This window comes from Pteropus alecto, unplaced genomic scaffold (genome assembly GCF_000325575.1).
Source record: "Pteropus alecto unplaced genomic scaffold, ASM32557v1 scaffold125, whole genome shotgun sequence".
NCBI classification, from domain to species: domain Eukaryota; kingdom Metazoa; phylum Chordata; class Mammalia; order Chiroptera; family Pteropodidae; genus Pteropus; species Pteropus alecto.
The window spans coordinates 5,906,170-5,927,191 of NW_006436888.1; the positions used below are offsets into that span (position 1 = coordinate 5,906,170).

A 21,022-nucleotide genomic window follows, 5' to 3' on the forward strand; every position below is an offset into this window, starting at 1 on the left:
GCAGGATTCTCCTTTCCAGGCTTCGGTTTCCTCAGTTGTAAAATGAGATATTTATCACACCATCTTGAGGACTGTGGTTCAGATTAAGTGAAAAGATTAGCAAGTATTCAATAAGTGGTGGCTATTAATTAGCCCGGGGATCATCTATCCATGAGTACGGAGGTGGTCCAGGGCCTGAGGGCACACTGCTTGGTGGCAGAGGAAAGAGGGAGGACAATTCCCACACACTGACTCCTGCGACCTTATCAAAATGTGGTCCTACTTTACATACTGTTTCGTTACTTGTTTTATTTACTTTATATGACTTAACCACTTAATGCAAATTAACACATCTCATGGCTCATATCGATCCACTGTGTGGATAAGCTAAAATTTACTTAATTTAGCCACAATTGGCGGAAATTTAGGTTGTTTTAATATTTTCGCTACACTGAATTATAAACAATGCTGTGGTGAATATCATTATAAACATTTACATACATTTATAATTATTCTTATAGAATAGATCAGGAGAAATTAAGTTACATTGTATGAGGGTGTGCTGGTTATTTAGCTGCTGTCTCTCAGTCCCAAATTCACCCTTTACACTTGGCTTTGTGATGCTGGGGCCAAAGGTTCCCTTTGCAGCTGGCCCTCTGTCAGGCTTGCCAACAGGGGGCGCTGCAGGAGAACTGGCCAGCTGGAGGAGAAGGGACCTGGATCTCTGGTCAGCTTGCTGGCCCATCAGCAATGATCCTCCCAGCCGGCAGCAGCAGCGGTTGGTTCCAGTTCCCAGCTATGCCCCATACTTGCAGGATTAGCCACCTCGGGCGCCCTCAGAGACGGCAGCCCCATCGGAGCTGCTATATTCCAATAACCCCTGCCTCTCCTGGGGGTTCCCCCAGCCCCAGGCACAGACAATGGCTGCGTCCTGCACCTATGATCCATGCTACCCCAATGTTCCTTATTTGCCCTTTCTGTCTTCCAGTACCTACTTGACCACTTCCTTATACTAAATTCCTTCTCAAAATTACTGGTATGGTTCCGTTTTCCTGACTGGACCTTGACCGATACATGGGCTATACACATTTGTAAGGCTTCGGGCGTGGGCTGCCAAGCTGCCTTCCAGAAGGGCTTTGCCAGTCTGTACTCTCATAGTTTCGCAGTGCTGATCCGGCATAGTAGCTACAGGGAGATGAAACGGGCTTTTGCAGGTTCTTTTCCTTCTCTCCAACCACGTTAGTGCTACACGTTCTCATCTTAAAGACACATTTGATAGGTGAAAAGAGGTACCTCAATGTTATTTTAAGAAATGCAGAATTATCTTCCATTCCACTAAGCCTGATGGGTGTAAGGCGTCATGTAAGGTCCTGCCCTGTACACGTGCACCATCGGCACCGGACGACCCCGTGGTCCCCTGACCAGGGCAAAGAGCACAAGAAGAGAACCGGAGAGCCGAGAAGGGGCCTGAACCCAGAGGGTTCTCTGCTGTTGCCGATGCGATGGTGGTAACAGAATGCCAAAGGGCTGGTGAGCTTGCTTTAGGTTTTAGAGGACACAGGTGGGCTAAGGGAAGGAGAGAAACCCTCAGGAGATGCCACGAAGTAACAGTGACAAAAGGGAAAGGAACCCAAAGAAGTGAAGAGAGAGATGACAGCACCAGCCCGAAATGAGCAGAAGCAGGGAAGGGATGGCGGGCACTGACACGGGGGGCTCCTCAGACGGCTGCAGCGGCTGCGAACAGCGAGGGACTGTGCTCCGGGCGGCCAGTGTTTCCCCCAAGAGCATGGTGGGTACAGTCTACCAAATGCCAAGACACCCGAGTACCCAGAATGTGCTAGTTTCAGCAGAAGATAAGGAGACAGATTCAGACAAGCTTCCTTCCCGAGAAATATATAAACCGGAGGGAAAATGCTCCATAAGTACAATCCTGTGCCTTTGGTAGAGGACAGGTGAACAGGTCCCACAGGTAATCAGCTTTACGAAAACACATTTGCAAATAAAAAGCTAAACTAAAAATGAAAATTTGGAATGTAACTCAACCTGAAGAGGAGGAGCTCCTTGCAAAGTATCTCATGTGTTCTCAGTCTTGCTCGCCAGTGTCACTCAGCACCTAGACAGTGCCTGGCAAACAGTAGGCACTCAATAAATGTGTAAGATCTGTGAATGAGTGGAGACTCTCAGAGATCCTATTTCCACTGTTTGAGTGGGGTCCCCAAGAATAAGCATCTTTAACAAGCTCTTTGTTTCACGCATAGTTTTGAAACTCTGGGTAGAGGACAGTTCTTACAAAACTAATGCTGTTAAGTTCAAATCTAAAATGAACCAGGTATTTTCAGATAAAAACACCAACTTGTGCTGCTGATACCAAGTGGATCTCAATGTTATCCATTTGACTTCCAATGCATCCTGCTCAGCCACCAAGGACTACTCTGAGAACGGTCATGTAGCATTCCCACGACTCGGGGAAAAGAACCAACAGCGCATGCTCTCCTGGCAGTGGGTTAGAGCGTTTTACTTCTAGGTGGATGTCGGGATATCAGGTAACAGGTTTAGAGAAACTTCAGCCACCGGTTTTAGAAGGCCTCGCCTACCTGTAAATCCAGGAACCTACCTGTATAAAACTTCATCAGGGAAGGGACCAACAATTTGGTGGAGAGAGGATGGTTCTCAATCATTTCAAAAAACTTCTGGGTTCGCGGCTGAACGGCAGGGTTGGTCATAAACATGACCTCCACCAGCTTGGCCACCAGATACGGGTTTCGGATGTAGTTCTGGCTGCACAGCATCACGACGAGGAACATCACAACATCCTGAGTACAGGGCTCATAAAGCACCTGAGGGGAGTACCTGAAGGGACGTGAGAAGAGCGAGAAAGCAAGCTGAGAATCTCAGCATGGGTGGCTGCTCGCGTCATTAAGTGGGGACGGGGACAAAGAGGTCTAGGGGCCAGGATACTGAATTCTTTTTAAGTTGCTGAGTTTGAGGTGACCATTCACACTGTAACGAGACAGACTGAAAACCCAACGCAGCTAATGGTCGTAGTATATTAATTTACTATATTTTAAAAAATAAACCAAAGTTATGATAAAATCCATAAGGTAAGTTTTACAAAAGACCTGTACTACCAAAAAGACTTAAAAAATTTTTTTTGAGGGCGTTCTTTTAATTTTTTAAAACCTCAAATACCAGCAATAAACCCAACCTAATACTTTGTAACCTTTCTCCAATGTTACTGTTGAGAAAAATTTTGGTACGAAATATAGATGTGGGTATTTCTGGCTTTTGAATGTTCACTAAGATATTTATAAACCGCTCCTTCTGTTTCTCAGAAACAGATATTCAATCATTAGAAATTCAACTCAGTTTTCACGGAATACATAATTATCAGCAGTGTTAATCTTCTGTTGCTGAGATATTATTGGAATTGGCTTAGTGCCAACACTGTATTTATTTTCCCAATCTCTAGGATGCAATTACACAAAATTTCAGGCATAAAATGGAGGTTTGCAATATAATTCATAATATAATGTATACATTACATGTAAAAACACATTAGAACTCTGTAATACGTTTAAGGCACTTACTGTACAATAAAAAATAAAAATTCAGCAACATCTTCTACATAAAACTCAGGCAATGCTGCAAATACCTTGGGGACATCTGAATTTAAAGGCAGTGTTACACTGTCAAACAGAAAAAAGTGCAAGTTACAAAAAGAAAACAGGGCGCTTCAAACTACAAGAAATATTATATTACCGTTACCGATAAGTATTTTTTTGGGGGAAAACCTCATTCTGTACAACTATGTAAAAAGTACACAGGCAAAGAGACTACGAACAACGATGAACAGGGAATCATGAAGGCAGTGGATGTGCTAGGTGCGCATTCAGTGTTTTCCCTTTTCTTGATTTCCTCTTAAGGTTAATATAATAAATAAAATGAGAAGGAAATAAAAGGATCATATTTGGTCATTTTATGCAACTCGAACTGTGAGACAACAAAGCTACACACGTGCTTTAAATAATATTTTCCAGTCCCGCAGAGGGCTTGGGCCACCTTACCAACACCAGTGATCCAGAGACGTCATGATAATAATAAAACAATAATAAAATAAAAATGGCTGCCTGGAGATGTCCGGGCGATGCTAAAAGGATCAACAATGTTCGTAGCTCATCTCTAAACTGGCAAGGTATTTTCCTGGGCCCAGTGCTCAGGAGAGCCCCAAATTCTGTCATCTCCAGCTTTTAGCTTCCAATTTATAGATTTCTTTTTTTATGAAAGACTTTACGGGCAATTTTCAAAAAGTACTATGTCAGAATTAAAATAAGGGATGCTGATATTTCCTTATTACCATAACCGATTATGGAAAAAAGAGTCATTAATATTATTAATTTCACAGTGTAGATAAGTACGCTCTGGAAATTACAAAATGGATTCCTGGTAAAGTAAGGGTCTGGGTTTTAGCTGCGGGCTTTGATGAACAACGCGGACGGCAGAGCCTGGACGAGCAGAAGGGAGGCCAAGGGGCAGAGCGCACTCACTCGGGATAGGCAGCATCCAGGATGCGGAGCAGCAGCTGAATGAGGAGGCCATAGAAATTCAGGCACCTTCTCAGGAAGCTCTCGTCGAGTAAGCCAGCGTCGGCACAGGCCTTGCACCGTACCAGTTTCTGTGGAAGGAGGGATTAGCTGCCGCGGCGTGCCGGCAGCGTGATAGGCAGACACCCAACCAGGAGAAGGGAAGTCGGGTTCTAGGGCTCCGAGACCTTCATCTCTGACCAGCTTAGGATGCTGTTCTACAGAAAGGGGATGCCACGCAGACCCCTGGGCACGCACCCAGCACATAAGTGAGTGCTCAAAAAAGGTAGGTAATTACGGTCACATCTGGATAACTGGGCTGGGGAGGGGGTTGACGAGGAGGCAATTTGGGTGCCAGGGATGGTTAGAGGGAAGAAACCACACAAATCCACATCTGAAAATTCCAGGTCACTACTTATGAGCCACCCTTGGGCAAAATGCTATCACGCCCACCCCAGAGGATCGCTGTGAGAATTAAAATACGCGCACACACTGACACATAAACTTAAATGGGTTAGAGAGTCTGTGAAACATTATCTGCAGTGTGTTTAGGAGACTACAGACCCCAGATCAGGGCCCCTGGTTCATTCTGCATCTTGAAGAGGTCTAGTGTATTAGTAAACAGAACTGAAACCTCAGGAATCCAAGCCAGGTGAAAGTTCCACATATCATCCTAACAATCAACAGAAAGCAAAGCCAGCTGACACCCGGCTTTCTAATGTGAAGATAAACATAAGAAAAATGCATAAATTTGCTATCTGTGCTTCCCTGGTAGAAACTCGGCCAGCATTTTTTTAGCCATGCCTCATAAGCAGATATCTTCCCGTCTAAAGTGAGGTTCTGTGTTGATGGATCCTTTTCAATTGAAAATGAAGAATGAGGTGCAGAGGAAAGAGATCTTCCTACTACCACAAATCCGCTTTGTCAAACAGCATGGGAAGGCGTGGCTGGATATACTGGAGTGTGTTTTGGGGTGCAGAGTTGGGGGAGTAGCAGATGGGGAGAATTCTTGCACAACAAAGTAGGGGAAGGGAGGCGATGATAAACTGAGCATGACAAAACCCATGAAGAATTCATCGTGTGAATGGCATAGTAGATGCATATTTTATCCTGAGACTTAAATATTATGTATAGGCACATGCAAAGGATCAACAACTTTTTAAATGTATCATTTTATCCTGGGAGAAAAAAATAACGAAGAAAAAATAAGGACGTGAAACTGCTCACTCAAGGTGCAAATTCGGGTGGGAAATTACGGCCATGAGGCTGCTCTGATTATCCCAACTAGCGATGCAAACCTTCAGCTGGGTCTTGCAGCGCTTGAGCATTTCGCGGTGTCTAGTTGCCAGCGGGGAGTCTTTCCACTGGCTTTCGTTATTTTTCAAATCTTCCACGGTCCTGAAATCAAAGAATAACGGTCAAATGAAAGAAAATACACAGATCCATCATCCATCATATTTATTCATCTTGACCATTTCATTGGTTCCCAGACACGTATTCCCACCCCATTTTAGCATTTCTAAAATCTGAGCATGTCTTACAACCAATGGCAAGTCACGGTTTAACTGTTATGGTTTTTCTTTCCTATTGGTCCCAAAATGATGTCTTAAAATTGATGGCACTTTAGATTTGATGAACTACAGTAAGCTCTTTTGGAAGGAAATACATTGTACTCTTGTTTTTCTGGGAGGGAGAAATAGAAGTCTCATGACAATTCAAGGTTACTATGCCGACTTGATTACCAAAATGAAGGCTACTTTACTAACGGCATTTCCTTCTCTTCTTCGACAATCTTTCCCTTTGTTTGGAGGGTTCTTCTCCGAGATTTCCTTCCTTCAGGTGTCTGCCAGGTAGTCTTCTCTGATCACGTAACATGCTGCATGTTTTAAAGACTGACTCACTTACAACCATTTCGACCCCCTTCTATCAAGACATTGCGTAGAAAACGAGAAGGTGATCATTTTTTAAGAAACTACATTTCCCAGACTCCCTTGCTGCCAGCATTTCTGTGCATGACCTAGTCCACCGAGAGGCAAACCCTCACTGAAGGCAGAGGTGAATACTGTGAACTGGCAGCCACATGGTTCTTCTGGAAGCACAGTGGTAAAGGGCTTTTGCCTGAAGTGGTGGCAATGGCTCTATTGCCAGGCTGAACCCTGACGCAGCTTCCCGCCGGGCCAGGTTCAGAGGAGAACCTTTTTCCAGCCAATCCAATGATGCAATAAAATGAACAGTAACCTTTAATAATACTCTTTCTGTTTGTCCCAAATAAACTGGATTCTTTTGTCTGTAACTGGAACATGACTGTGGCAGACAGAATAATGTCCCCCCACCAAGATGTCACACCCTAATCCCCAGAACCTATGAATATGTTTGTTACCGTACATGGCAACAGGGACTTTACAGATGGGATTAAGTGTATGAACCTCAAGATGGGGAGATTATCCTGGATTGCCTGGGTGGGCCCAATGTCATCACTGGGTCCTGATAGGAGGGAGCCAGGGTTTAAGAAGATGTGACAACTGAAGCAGAGGTTGGAGAGAGAGCTGGAGATGCTATGCTGTTGGTTTTGAAAATGGAGGAAGGGGGTGATGACCCAGGAATGTAGGTGGCGGTCTCTAGAAGCCAGAAATGGCAAGGAAAGAGAGTCTTCCCTTGAGTCTGGAAGGAGGATCTGACCTTCCGGCCTCCCTCTTCTAAAAACTGGATCCACCCAGATAATCCAGGAAAATCTCCCCATCTCGAGATCGTACACTTGGTCACAGCTGCAAACTCTCTTTTACTACATAAGGTCTCATATTCGTAGGTCCTGGGGACTAGGACATGAACATCTTTGAGACACTGTTATTCTACCTACCACATATGTAGTGACAGAGTGTGGGAGTATGTGTGGGAATGGATTCTCAGATGCTTGATCAGCAAGGGAGGAACATTCTAACACACTTCTATGCAGGGCTCGAGTCACTGACATGATTACACCTACCAGAGATTCTGCAATCAACACTGTCCTGAGTAGCTGGGAGGGGTTCTAATTGCACACCAAGCCATCTGAAACTTGGAACTGACAGCGACCTACGCCAAATGAAGTTGAATTGTCAGGAATTCCTTGACATAATTAATTCAGAGGAAGGAGTCCAAAATGTAAGAAGTGGGAATATTAACCTAGATTTACCATACAGGACTAGTGCACATAACCACCCTCCTAAACACACACGGCGCGACTACGTCCTAGAGGGTACTTCTTGTAGCGCTACCCTGAAAAATGCACACGTAAGGGGAACACCAACAATTCTGAAAAGCACAACAATGACCGCCCATTGTAGGCTGAGATTGATGGTGGCAGACGGTGCCACAGAAATGCAGTCTCCTAAGCCAGTGGTAGTGATGAGATCCAGGACGGCAGCCACTCCAAGATGAAGAAACAGACAAACCCAGTCACAGTCTGAAATTTTTATAAGCCTCTCTCAATAGCTGACATTATAAGCTAATAAAATCAGCAGCTATAAGGAAAATTCCAACAGAAAATGAACAAACTTGACTTAACTGACATATACGAAACACTGCAATAAACACAGAAAGCGCATTCTTTTGGCCTATGTGGAATATTTTCTAATAGAAATGCTAGTCCATAAGGCAAATCTCAAGAAGGTTCAATGGACACAAATCAGCCTATGTCTTCTGATCACATGAAATTTGGCTAAAAATCAATAACAAAAGGTAAATGGACAAATTCCCCAAGAATCTGGAATTTAAACAACGTCTTTATATAACCCATAGGTCAAACAGTAATAAAAACTAGAAAATACCTTGAACTGAACAATAAAATATGGCATACCGAAAGGTGCTCAACATCACTAACGATCAGGGAAATGCAAATCGAAACCACCTCGCACCTGTTCAAATGGCTATTATCAAAAAGACAAGAAATAACAAGTACTGGTGAAGATGTAGAGAAAAGGGACCCTTGTGCCTTGTTGCTGGAAATGTGGAGTGGTACAGTCACTATGGAAACAGTATGGAGGTGCCTCAAAAATTCAAAATTAGAACTATCATATGATTTAGCAATTCCACTTCTGGGTATTTATCTGAAGAAAACAAAGCTCTAATTTGAAAAGTTAAATGCACCCATGTGTTCACTGCAGCATTATTTACAACAGCAAAGACATGGAAACAACCTAAGGGTCCACCAACAGCTATAACAATAAATAAATATGACACACACATAGGAATATTATTCAGTCATAAAAAAGAATGAAATCTTGTCATCTGCAACAACATGGATGGACCATGAGGGTACTATGCTCAGTGAAATAAGTCAGACACAGAAAGACGAATACCATATAATCTCATTAGACGTAGAATCTTAAAAAAACAAAAAACAAAAAGCAAAAACTGAGCTCACAGATACAGAGAACAGATTGGTGACTGCCAGAGGTAGAGGGTGGGGGTTGAAGGGTGGGTGAAAACGGTGAAGGTACAAATTTCCAGTTACAAAATAAATAAGTCATGGGGATGTAATAGACAGCATGGTGACTATAGTTAATAACACTGCACTGCATATTTTAAAGTTGCTAAGAGTAGATCTGAAAAGTTCTCATCATAAGAAAAAAGAAATTGTATCTATGTATAGTGACAGATGTTAACTAGACTTATTATGGTGATCATTTTTCAATATATACAAATACCTAATCATTACGTTGTACACCTGAAATTAACATAATGTTATATGTCAATTATATCTCAATTTTTAAAAATGACGTACCAAAAATGAGGGGTGCAGCTAAAGCCATGCCGAGAGGGAAACTAAACAGCCTTAAGTGCATATGTAAGAATGGGCTGAAAATGAATGATTTAAGTATCAATCTTAACAGGCAATAGAAACATCAACAAAAAGCAAATTAAATTAAAAAAAAGTAGGAGGAATAATAAAGATCCTACAGACATTAAAATGAATCAGACAGTATTATGAACAACTTAATGCCAAAAAATTTTGAAACTTTAGATGTCATTGGAAAACTGACATAAGGTGAAATAGAAAATCCAAAGTCCTATATCTATTAATTGAATATGTAATTACATACATAATTAAAAACCTTCCCACATAGAAAACTCTAAGCGCATCGACAAATATTCATTGACGAATATTTCCAAACATTTAAGGAATAAATAAATATAATTTTTACACAATAAACTTATCCAAAAATATAAAAAGAAGAAAGACTCCCCAACTCATTCTGTATGGCAAGCATAATGTTGATACCAAAATCCGAGAAGGACTTAACAAAAAATGAAAATTATAGATCAGTCTTTCTTCTGAACATAGACTCAAAAATCCTCAACAGAATATTAGCAAATTGAATACTCAATGAGATATAAAAGCAATAATATAAAAAGTCGAGTTTATACCAAGAATGGAAGACTGGTTTGATAATCAACCACGTTAAAAGAATGAAGATGAAAAAAAAATCATTTCCTTGATAGAAATGAAAAAAGCATTTAATAAAATTCAACTCCAGATAAGAATAAAAAACTTTTAGAAAACTAGAAATGAAGGGGAATTTCCTTAATCTGATAAGAGGATATACAAAACAAAACAAACAAACAAACAAAAAACTTTCCTCCATTAACTGGAATAAAAGAGAAATTTCAAGAAGGTTATTTCTATTCAAGATTGTAGTAAAAATTATAGCCAGCGTACTAAGGCAAGAAAAAAAAAGTATGAGAAAAAGAAAATTGTCATCATATACAAACATGATTATGTGTAGAAAGAAAATCTTGAGGAATCCACACAGTAACATTTAGAATTAGTAAGTGATTTTAGCAAGGCAGATATAGCCAAAAAGTTACAGACACAGATAGGATACACTTTCCGTCCCAGCCAGACTACACCGGTCCTGGAACAAAAGGTGCAAGTGGCCATCCTATTATTAGTCCAGCGACCTGTTCAAAAAATGTTTGCTTCCTGTCCCTGTGACTTTTGTTTGTGTGGAGGTGCTTAACTAATGAAAAACAACAATGGCACTAGTGAATTGGAAGTTGAGGCTACTCTGGCCATTTTGGACTCCTTATGCCACAGGACAACATGCAAAAAACACCGAATTACATGTTGGCAGGAGAAAATGGTCTTGTTTATCAGGGGAAACCAGAGTTACCCTTGCACAGTCCAGGGTATGTCTGGAACCGTGCCCAGTAGAAAAAGTTAATGAAAATCTGTAGCAGCCACGTACTGAGGGCTGAAAACTCTAAGGAACCAAGCCTGGGTCATGTAACCGTGCTAAGACGTCTGGTCAGCTGAGGGACACGGATGTGGCCGTGGAGGCAGATGGTGCTCTGCAGCATATGCACCCACCTGCCATTCAAATCTACCAGTCACAGCCTCAGGACACAGCACCACGCACGTACCGATTGAGCTCCCGGATGGCCCGGAGTCTGCGGATATAGCGTCGGCAGCTGGGCAGAATCGAGAGGTGGTGGGCGTGCAGGGTGAGAAAGAAGCATTCCGTAGGGAATTTCGGCTCAGAAAAGGGAGGCTGATCTCCGTCTAGAAAAAACAACATAACCCCCTGAATAAAATCGATTACAGAACAAGATCAGAGAAAAAAGCACAACCCAGAAGACAAAATTACACCTGAATTTTCAAGAAGTTTAGGGACACTTTCAAAAAATGACAGACTTAAGTACTGTTGTAAGAAAAACAGAATTCTTGTGATTTCCATTTAACGACCAAGTATTCTCCCCCATCTGATTAAATGTTTACACGGATGTACACCAATGATCTTTTCTGATGTATCTTCTTGATGTATTTTATATGACCATCTCCATTATTTAATACAGGTCACAAACATCATTTTAAATCTCAAAATGGTATTAGATTATGTCAATAAGCTACAGATTCCAGTCATTTCCCTACTGGTGGGCATATTTGTTGTTTCTAATTTTTCTCTATTAAAAACAGTGCTAGGAGGATCTCTGTACAAAAAATTACTCCCTCAGTCCCCCAGCTTTGCATATATTCTGGCAAGTGGAATTATTGAGAATGATGGTATTATAATTATTGTTATGAATCCCCAGAATTCACTTCAGGTAGACCAAATAAATTGATTTAATGCCATCTATTTCTATACAAACTTACATTCCATTTTATTGCTTTGTTTTCAGATAACCATAAATTATCTGATAAGACAGAATATAAGTTTGTATAGTATAGTTTATATACTATAATGGTAACTTGAGCTTCTTCAATTTGTATATGTATTTTTTCCTACAAGTATATTTTATTTCCTATGATATATACTGCTTACATTTTGTCCCAAACAAAAGAAAAATTGTCTTCTGGCAGAACAGTTTGGCCTTACATATTTACAACAGTTCTATATTTTGAATGGTATGATTTTATCAATTATGTGACACATTTTCCCCCATTCTTTTATTTTACGTATTTATGTTTTCTTGTTGTATAAAGAGTGTGTTTATATATTAGGACATATACACATTGTCTCTGATGATAAGTTTCATTTCTTAATTATAAATTTCTTCTGTTTGGCTTTTAGAAAAATGTTTAATCCTTTGATTCTTCTGAATTTATTAGTCTATGGGGTATTATTCCAGGATTATACCAGCAGCGACTCATTTAAATGACATTAATCAAATACTGACTTTACTGTTAATAGGTACTTAGTTCTTATGACGGTTTAAATATTTTTCTGGAATGTGTAGATTTGATCATACGCAGCCACTGCCAGGTAAGCATGAAATCTCTATCCTATTCCATGAATAATTTTATAATATTAAAAAAATAAATGCCATAGGGTTTTGGTGTCTGTCATTAAATGTTTTATAACATAGAGAAAAACACTCAATAATTCTAACACCTTCAAAATGTTCATATTTTAATACTACCAATTCATGAAGATTTATAAAACGTTTCATGAGATTTTTAACCGGCATGTATAAACTCTATATAGTAACTAAGTTGCTGCTATCATTTTTATTACATATATAAATAGTATATTTCCTTCTATTTCCTCTACATATCAATTTGATTTTGGCTAATTCAAATAAGAACTTCTTTACTGTATTAATTTTTCTTGCCTATCATATCTGTAGCTCATAAATACATTTTCTGGAGAGATAACAACAATTTGTGAGGAATTACTAGCATCCAAACAAAATAATTTTCCTTCTATAAACTCTAACTTCTTAACTGGGGCGGCTGGGAACCACCTGTCCATGTAAGCTGGACGTGGCCCACTGAGGTCTGGACCTAAACAAAAAAATGGAAAAGCAGAAAGTCATTTTTTCCCCCCACTTAGGAAACATTTTCAAACCCGGTATCATGATTTTTGAGTTTCTGCAACATAAATAAAATATGGTGCCCATTTCTCTCGCCTTTCTACTCTTCCGTCTTCCTGAACGGGTCTCTCAGACACATTTATCTGTCACAAGCTTCCACACCCTCCTTCGCCTGTTATCTTTCCTCCTCTTCCAGCTCCTCCAGCCTTACTCCTTTGCATGCTCTCCCTCTTGCTTCTCAGGTCGTGTCACTTTTAGCAAGGAAAGTGGCTGGGGTCCAGCAGCGTGGGCTCTTCTTCCTCCTTCCTCCTGCACACCCTCTCTCTGGAAGGGGCCTTCCTCAGAGAGGGGCGCCCTCAGCTCCAGCCTGTCTGGAGAGAAGTCTCTCCAGAGAAGTCCCCTTGACCTTATCCACAGCCCTATTACTCCCTCAACCCTGGCCCTGACCCCAAGAGCCCAAATCCTAATTCTGCCTGGTTTATCTGAAATCGGGTCTCCTGAGTGAAACAGACATTTCATAAAGAATTAGATTACTTCCTTTGCTATTGACAAATATGAGAAACTGAAACCAAATCAGTAAACACCTGGAAAGAAGACCTCAGATTGGGCCATGGGGTGGAGCAGAAGGCGGCCCTGGGCGGCAGCGTGACTTGCCTCACAGGCCAGGTGAGTGTGACACATTTTGGAACCTTGGCCTCTCATATTTAACTAGAAGACAGCAGAGTTGCTATCAAGATATTTATTGAAGCTCATTTCCTGATAATTCCACGAGCCTACAGACAGAAAATTCTCTACCGAATGCAAGGAAAGGTCAAAATAAAAGGCACACTAAAATCTTGAGGTTATGATGTTGCCTATGTTTTGGTTAAAATGTGCCATGACTCAAAATGGCTTTGTACCGGCCAGTGAAATCTAGCCATAAAAAAAGGCCATGACTCATACATCTCAGTACTGTTGACTGCCTGAGCAAGACAAGCCATCAGGTCCTCAGACATCCGCCCTCTGCTGCTGTCCCTCAGAGCGAACCTCGGGGACGTAAAGAAGTCCTGGAGTCTGATGTGGCAGCTGTAGGGAGAGGGGAGTCCGTGAAAACTGGCCCTGAAGACTGAGGACAGGAGCGAGGGCCAGAGGGAGCAAGGGGCGGGGGGCAGGGAGGTGACAGACAGGGACGCTGTGGTTGCTGTGAAACCCAAACTTCAGGGTGATGCTGAGTCCACTGTATCTGCTATGGGACGTATATTTGTTCTTTCTTAACTAAAAACATATAGAAGGACAGCATTTTAATGACCTGAAAATGAACACATTACTCACAAAGTTCAGTCAGCCAGTCGTTCACGTCCTCCATCGTTGCGTTTACTCTGGTCTCATCGTTGGGAAGAGTGATCCGACACCTTGGGTGGAATATATACGTGGGATCAACCGTCTCTAACTTGATCTTTGTACTTAGCTGCTGCAGCACCCAAAGAAAATTCAGCATAAATCCATCTGTAGATACCAATCTATCATCTGTCTGTGAAATATGAAAGGAAGTATTTAAAATAATGATGTGAATAAAAATTTGGCACAACTTTAGAAGAAAGGAGACCGAACTTTCATCCTAAAGTCAATGAGGACACGTGTATCGTCAGCACCATCACTGCCACATCCGCAGGTGCTATCTGCTGAGTGTCAATCACGTGCGAAGCATTTTGTGCATTCTCTCGCTGAATCTTCACAACGGCCCTTACAGTCAGTGGTGCTGTTATTCACATTTTCCAGAGGAGGAAACTAAGGCTCAGAGAATTTAAGTGATTTGCCTAAGACCCTCAAAATCAGCGAGCAGAAACACAATAAACAGCGCCCCTTTCTCTTCTGCACTTCCCCGCAAGAGCGTGGGAACTGGTCTCGCTGTTACCCCTGGATAAGTTTCTCTGGCTGACATTGTGCCCTGATCATTTGACGATCAAGAGAATGACAGTTCACATCGGCTGAGGGTTCACTACGGAACAGGCGCTGTTCCAACAGCTTTACATGTACTGAATCCCCACCTGAGCGACTATTATCCCAGAGGGCAGTGAGGAAATGGAGGCCCAGAGCAGTCACTGCCCAAGGTCCCACTGGCGGTCGAAACACAACTGGACATCCAGGCCGTCTAATGCCAGGTCCACGCTCTCCTCTAAACTTTATTTCTTCTTGAGTAGAAATACCACGTCATTCATTCCTTACTTAGTAGTAACAGGAGGAGGAGGCCCTGTACCTTTTCTACTCTAGCACAGCAGTCGGAGCCACCTGCCTCCCTCACTTGGACTGGTGCACTTGTGACCTTGTACCTGGTCACCAGGGTCTGCTGCTGCCCCTCCGGCCCACGACCGCCACTCTTCCCTGCTCGCTATCCTCCAGCCACAAAAGCCGCATGCCGGGCTTGTCCCGAAGCTCGTTCACGCCCACCTTGGTGCCTCACATGTATCTAGAAAGCTCTTTTCCCAGCCTTGCAATGGCTGGCTCTTTCTTATCAGTCAAGTTCTCCGATCAGATGTCACCTCCTTAGAGAGGCTTTTCTGCCACTTGACCAAAAATCACCCCGCACCTTCTTCTGGTACCTCCACAGTTATCCTCCAGTCCTATACCTTGCTTCCTAAACTCTATGACTTCTGAAATAATGTGTTAATATGTTTACTCATTTACCCTATAGAACATAAGCTGCACAAAAGTAGGAAGCGTGTCTGTCTTGTTCGACATTGTGTGTCCATTTCCCAACAACGTCTGAATAAATATGAGCCAGATGAAAGAATTTAACGAATAAATGGAAGTAGCCTTCAGGACCCTACCTGCATCTGCGCCTTCTTCGTGTTGGCGTTGACGATAGCCGCCATGTAACCCAGAGCGGCCTCACGGGTCTCACCATTCAACAAAATGCTATGCAGAATCTTGAAAAGCTCTTGCTGAAATGTATTTTAAAAGAAAAAACATTAAAACTTTATTTTAAAAATTATTCCTTTCTGACTTCGAGAACAGCTGGCTTCCTTCCCACTTGCTCTCCTCTCCCATGTCTACTTCTTTTAGGAGAACCTGACTACGAGAGGAACAGAAGAAAGGTCCTCATCCAACGGGGCCAAGATAATTAGCATGAAAGCAGAACACGGAGGAGTTACGGTTTCAATAAAATAGCCTTTATTATTTCCTTTCTAGGATGGGATCGAAATTACCTTAATTACGCTGTAACTAGCCTATAATTTTGCTTTTAAGTTCCAGAACCGAAGACATATAATTTACATCGGGGACAAGCGAGTCCCTGAGGGGTACGCGCAAACCAACAGTGCTCACTCACTCCCATATTTTAAACGCCGAAGAGCAAGCTGGGGAGAGAACATGGCCACCAACTGGGGCCGGTCCCCAGGGATGCCCACAACAAGGGCGCGTACTGTATTCTGCTGTGGTCACTATTCGAGACACAGGATATTTGGATACAGGCTCTCTCTCATTCGCCCTTCGTGTTTTCTGGACACCTACCCTTCCCAGCTCCAAGTAATGCTGCAGTGACTGGCTAACCACGCGAGTGTTTTCCAGGGTAATGGCAGGCCCTGAGAAATATTTTTCAACCACTTTAGCCTGAGAAGAGAGGAAACAAATTCAACCAACGTTTAACGTACGTTTGGGAAGGAATCAGAACATAAGAGCAGAAAAGTGCAAGTGGCCATCGTACTTACATCATCTTCCGCAAAGACCGAGAAGCTAAAGAAAGCCCCCAAGTAGGAGAGTCTCTGCAGCTCCCGCCCAGAGCCAGGGCTTAGGGACTTAGGCAACCACAGCGGCAGGGAAGCAACCTGGGCAGAAACAGAGGCAAGTCAAGCTGACTCGGCAGGTGAGGCACGCTGCGATGAACAACAGCGTTCTCAGCAGCCAACCCGTCCAGCTGGTCCTGAGTCACCGGCTCGACGGACTCTCAACATCCAACACACAGGCTCACAGTTGTGTCAGACCCCGTCGGTATCATCTCATCTCAGATGGAAGAAAGCCTCCCAGCTCCTCAACGATTTTACAAGGTGGGCTTTTAATTTTATGTCTCAAAATACCCTCTGATGGAGTTCAAATGAGCTATTCTTCTACTACCAAAAAACATTGAGTAAATTTTTCCCATAGGACGTGTTATTTTAACTGTACAATACTTATAAAAAATTCACAAAAGAAAGTAAATAACTTTATACACGAAAGAAACAACATACATGACAATTTAACAGTTGAGAGCCACCCACACATTACCTGCATCTACATTTGAACGTCCTCCAAGAGACATTTTTCAGATAACGTTACTTAAGGAACATCTTCTGAGTCACATGCTCAGAGAAAACGTGCAAGCTCATCAGGGAGGCTCTTACCAGATTGCACACGGGGTGTGTCTTCCCGAACTTGGTTTCACAGAGCTCACCTAAAGCCTTGGAATCAGATCAGAAAGAGTCATTTGAATGTATTTCATCCAACTGCCATGCGTAACATCAAGGAGTGGCTTTAATTGCTGCTATAAATACATATGCATTCCCTCCAAACGCTAACAGCTTCGCTGGTTTTCTGATTAATAAGTAATACACCGCACCATAAAACATTTCAGATAAAACAGAAATATAAAATGAAACAAGTCACTCGTAAACTTTACCCTACGAGATAATCTCTACTGATATATTGTAGTTAACAGGTGCCTACACACATGACGGTGCATATTTTTATAAAAACTGATGTTTTTCACTTAACATCTTTCCATGTCAAAAAGATACGCTTCATAAACTTTAGATGGGCAATCTTGCCAGCACTAAACAGGACCATAAATAATCACAATTTAATAAGCTACCAAATTCGAACATATGTAAAAGTACTCCTTAGTTTCAAGATCTCTGGTTTTTTTGAGAGCTCCACCATTGTCCTTTGGAGCTCTGATCCTTCTCACATCAGAGAATCAAGAAAAGTCGTTTTCGGGGACACGCGCACAGTCTACCACGGCCACGACGATCCAGGCAAACGCCATTTTAACAGTGAGTTTAATTTTCTCTGTTGTTTGGGCACAGCGCGCGGACACATCCTGGAGAAGCCACCGAGGCTCAGAGAGCCGCTGAGAACGAGGCGTTCTCACGGCCCGGCGCAGGAGCTCCCAGACTCTGTCGTACATCAGGGCTGCCTGGGAAGCTCGGACAGTCCCCACGCCAGGCCACACCCCTGACGAATTAAATTACAATGCCTGGGACCTGGGCATCTGTGTTTTTAAAAGATCCCCAGTCAACCCCAAGGTATGGCCAAGCTGGGGTCCTCCATGACCCAGAGGACGATCGGCACTGTTCCTGATTTTGGCTCCCCTGGTCTTCCTTTTCCTGCCTCTCACTATTGTCCTTTCCTGAAAGGCACTCTTGCTGCTGTACAAGCATCAATAATGGTACAAAATAAACCTATTGTCTGTCATAATGAAGGCCTTTGTCTTCTGAACACTCTGTTGCTATCTGACACTAAAGGCTCCTCACTGAAACATCAAGCTAATTCAAACCGCCACAGAAAAGTCAACAATCCCATGAAGGAATATTTACATAACACAGTGATGATTAATGTGCGATAAAATATTTCATCACTGAACTCAATCAGATTATTCTACTTCCCTTTATCTGCTACAGGAAGAACAGGGTATAAGGATTATTAAATTTTATTAGAAGCCTGAATAACGTGGATAATGACAAGAGCCCTGACATAAATCCATTTAAAATTATTTCTAAATAAGAATTCTCATTTCCATACCTTTAACGTTCAGCCTTTCAGTTCAGTTTTCATTTTTCAAAAAAGAGAGAAACTCACCCTTTGAGTACACCTCTGTGTTAGCATCTGTCACAGTGTAATTTTCTGACTGCAATGTTGTGGCCTTGATTTTTGAGGTAGACAATGAGCACCCTGCGGAGAGGTACCCTGTCTAATCACCTCCTGTGTCTCCAGTGCCTGGCACAGAGTAGGTCCTCGAGTAAGTAGTGAATTAACGATAAGGTGGAATGATGTCAAGTAGAATGAGTGAAAGGGACAACCACAGTAAAAAAAAAATATATATCTATTTAACCAAGGCCTCAATTTACACAAGGTTGTATCTGTGACATGGAGTTAACGAATTTATTATTTTGATATTTCCCTTCACATTTCTAGGATGAAAAATATTCAGTAATACATCAAAATATATTTCTCTCAAAATTTCAAGGAGGCAAATTCAGAGAAGAGAAGAGCCTCTTATTGTCCTTCCGGTTCCAATGTTTTCAGAGCAGGCAGGGCCCTCGATGAAGATCTAAGCTAAAAATTCTGTCCACAATTCACGCCTGCTCTAAGTGCCTCAGGAGCTAAGCAGATCTGTGTTTTCTGTGGTCAAGTAAAGCGTGAAGGGAAGTGTACAGCCTCAAGAAACGGGGAAGAGGAATGAGAGAACCACTCAGATTTTCTGTACGAAGTCACTTCATAAAGGTAAAATTGTATTACTTGGTCTAACTCTGCCTTTTTATTTTCATTTGTAATATTTTTTTTTTAAAATAACAAAATTCCATCCCAAATATGGTATGCTAATTGCCAGGAAATCAGAAGGGTACCACCAATAATTATCGTTCTCACAAGCTATACGATAAGGCAATGCCCATTTCCATGACTGCATCACTGCCTCCCACCTAGGACACGGTGAGTGGGGTGGGTACTGGGCTGCTAACTGTCTCCACTGATGCATCTCACTGCACACCAAACACTGCATGGCCAACATAATGACTGCATGCTTTAAATCTGAAAACAAGGGTGATCATGGACCTGAAAGAAATTGTATGTTAAAATAATCCAGATGAAAACATTTACTGAATGAAAGGGTTAAAGAAAAAGAACAAAGTTTTACCATGAGAGGGTATTTAAAGTAGTCACTATCGAGGGAGCACTCTTTGGCAGCAAGAGCCAGGCCTTGTAAAATGGGGATAAAGATCTAGAAGAAAAACAAAAACAAAACATAATCAGAAATGTAAGTTTAAGAAAATTTAAGAACGAGAGGCATGTCCTATCAAGTGCTGAATCTGAACGTGCAGGCGATTCCCACTCCTTCCCGAGGAAACGCCGTTTTGCACGTAAGGGAGTCTAGAATCCAGCCACAGAGTGCAGCTTTGTCCTTTGACACGGTTGAACAGAAAGTAGTGCAGCTGAATTCTCCAGAATCACAGGATTTCGTGAACCCTAATTCTGGCAGGACTCCCAGTGATTCAACAGAAACTCAGAAATTTGGAGCATGCACTCAGACTCTCCAGGGGTCCTTAGTCAACTAAATTCTGTCCCTCTCAGCAACACATGTGTTTCTGATTACCAAGCACCTATAATCTGTAAAGAAACTGGACTAAATGTTCCAATACTTTCTCAACTCTATCAATAGTCTTAAAAAATTCTTTGTTGCTACCTTCTCACCTTCATCTAATTCTGTCCATTTTCCCGTTTACTTTGAAGAGAACAAGAAAAACAGACCAATAATGGATATTACTATTATTACATTACATTTAATTATGTAGAGCAAAAGCTGGTAAATGTTAAAATTGAAAAAAAACCTGTATTGGCGTGTCTTACCTCATATATGTGGTAATTAACACGATAACCTGACATCAGAGCCTAAGGGCACTCAAATTTACTTTTACAAGTTTACCATTAAAACCAGGGCCCATGAACACAATGCGAGATTCGCTCAGCATAATTCACCTTCAAATTTCACAAAGCCCTCACTGGTCGACACATTTAGAGGTTTGGGTGGGATTTAACGTTAATAACAAAGTAGAAAAAGTAGAAAAAGTTGTAAGCGGCAGCTGACAGTCTGAATGCCAATAAGTTGAAAAAGGGAGTACTGTATAAAACCACTAGAAAACCCGAAAATTTCTTTTTCCTACTAATTTCATCCCCCTGTACTGAGCATCTTCATCTTTAAGCAGCACTAGAAGGTACCCGGGTTACAAAGAGTCTTGGAGGACCTTGCGATGCCAACATAGCTCTGGAAGAGATTTCTCTAGTTTCTGTAACTCAAACAATTGAGGTAGGAGTAATGTGCTTTCACAAACCAGCTGAAAATGGGAGGTAACGCCTAGGTGAGGAGGTGGGGAACACCTACATTGCAATCAAGAAAAAAACAAACAGAAGTTGCAGAATCACCAAAAATAAATTTCACAATTGGT

At 41.9% G+C, this 21,022-nt stretch overlaps 1 protein-coding gene across 3 annotated transcripts in view; it reads right to left on the minus strand.

The window, feature by feature from the left end:
• Positions 1-21,022, minus strand: part of UBE4B (ubiquitination factor E4B) — a 109,290-nt gene that overhangs the window by 19,465 nt on the left and 68,803 nt on the right. For all 3 annotated transcript variants that reach the window (XM_015591380.2, XM_006914372.3, XM_025048557.1), the window contains 11 exons: positions 19,717-19,800; positions 17,207-17,263; positions 16,538-16,654; positions 16,341-16,439; positions 15,659-15,772; positions 14,163-14,361; positions 10,962-11,100; positions 5,858-5,957; positions 4,524-4,651; positions 3,567-3,665; positions 2,594-2,829 (listed from right to left, as the gene is read on the minus strand). In XM_015591380.2, the coding sequence (XP_015446866.1) occupies positions 2,594-2,829; positions 3,567-3,665; positions 4,524-4,651; positions 5,858-5,957; positions 10,962-11,100; positions 14,163-14,361; positions 15,659-15,772; positions 16,341-16,439; positions 16,538-16,654; positions 17,207-17,263; positions 19,717-19,800 (1,372 nt within the window). The remainder of the gene's footprint in view (positions 1-2,593; positions 2,830-3,566; positions 3,666-4,523; positions 4,652-5,857; positions 5,958-10,961; positions 11,101-14,162; positions 14,362-15,658; positions 15,773-16,340; positions 16,440-16,537; positions 16,655-17,206; positions 17,264-19,716; positions 19,801-21,022) is intronic.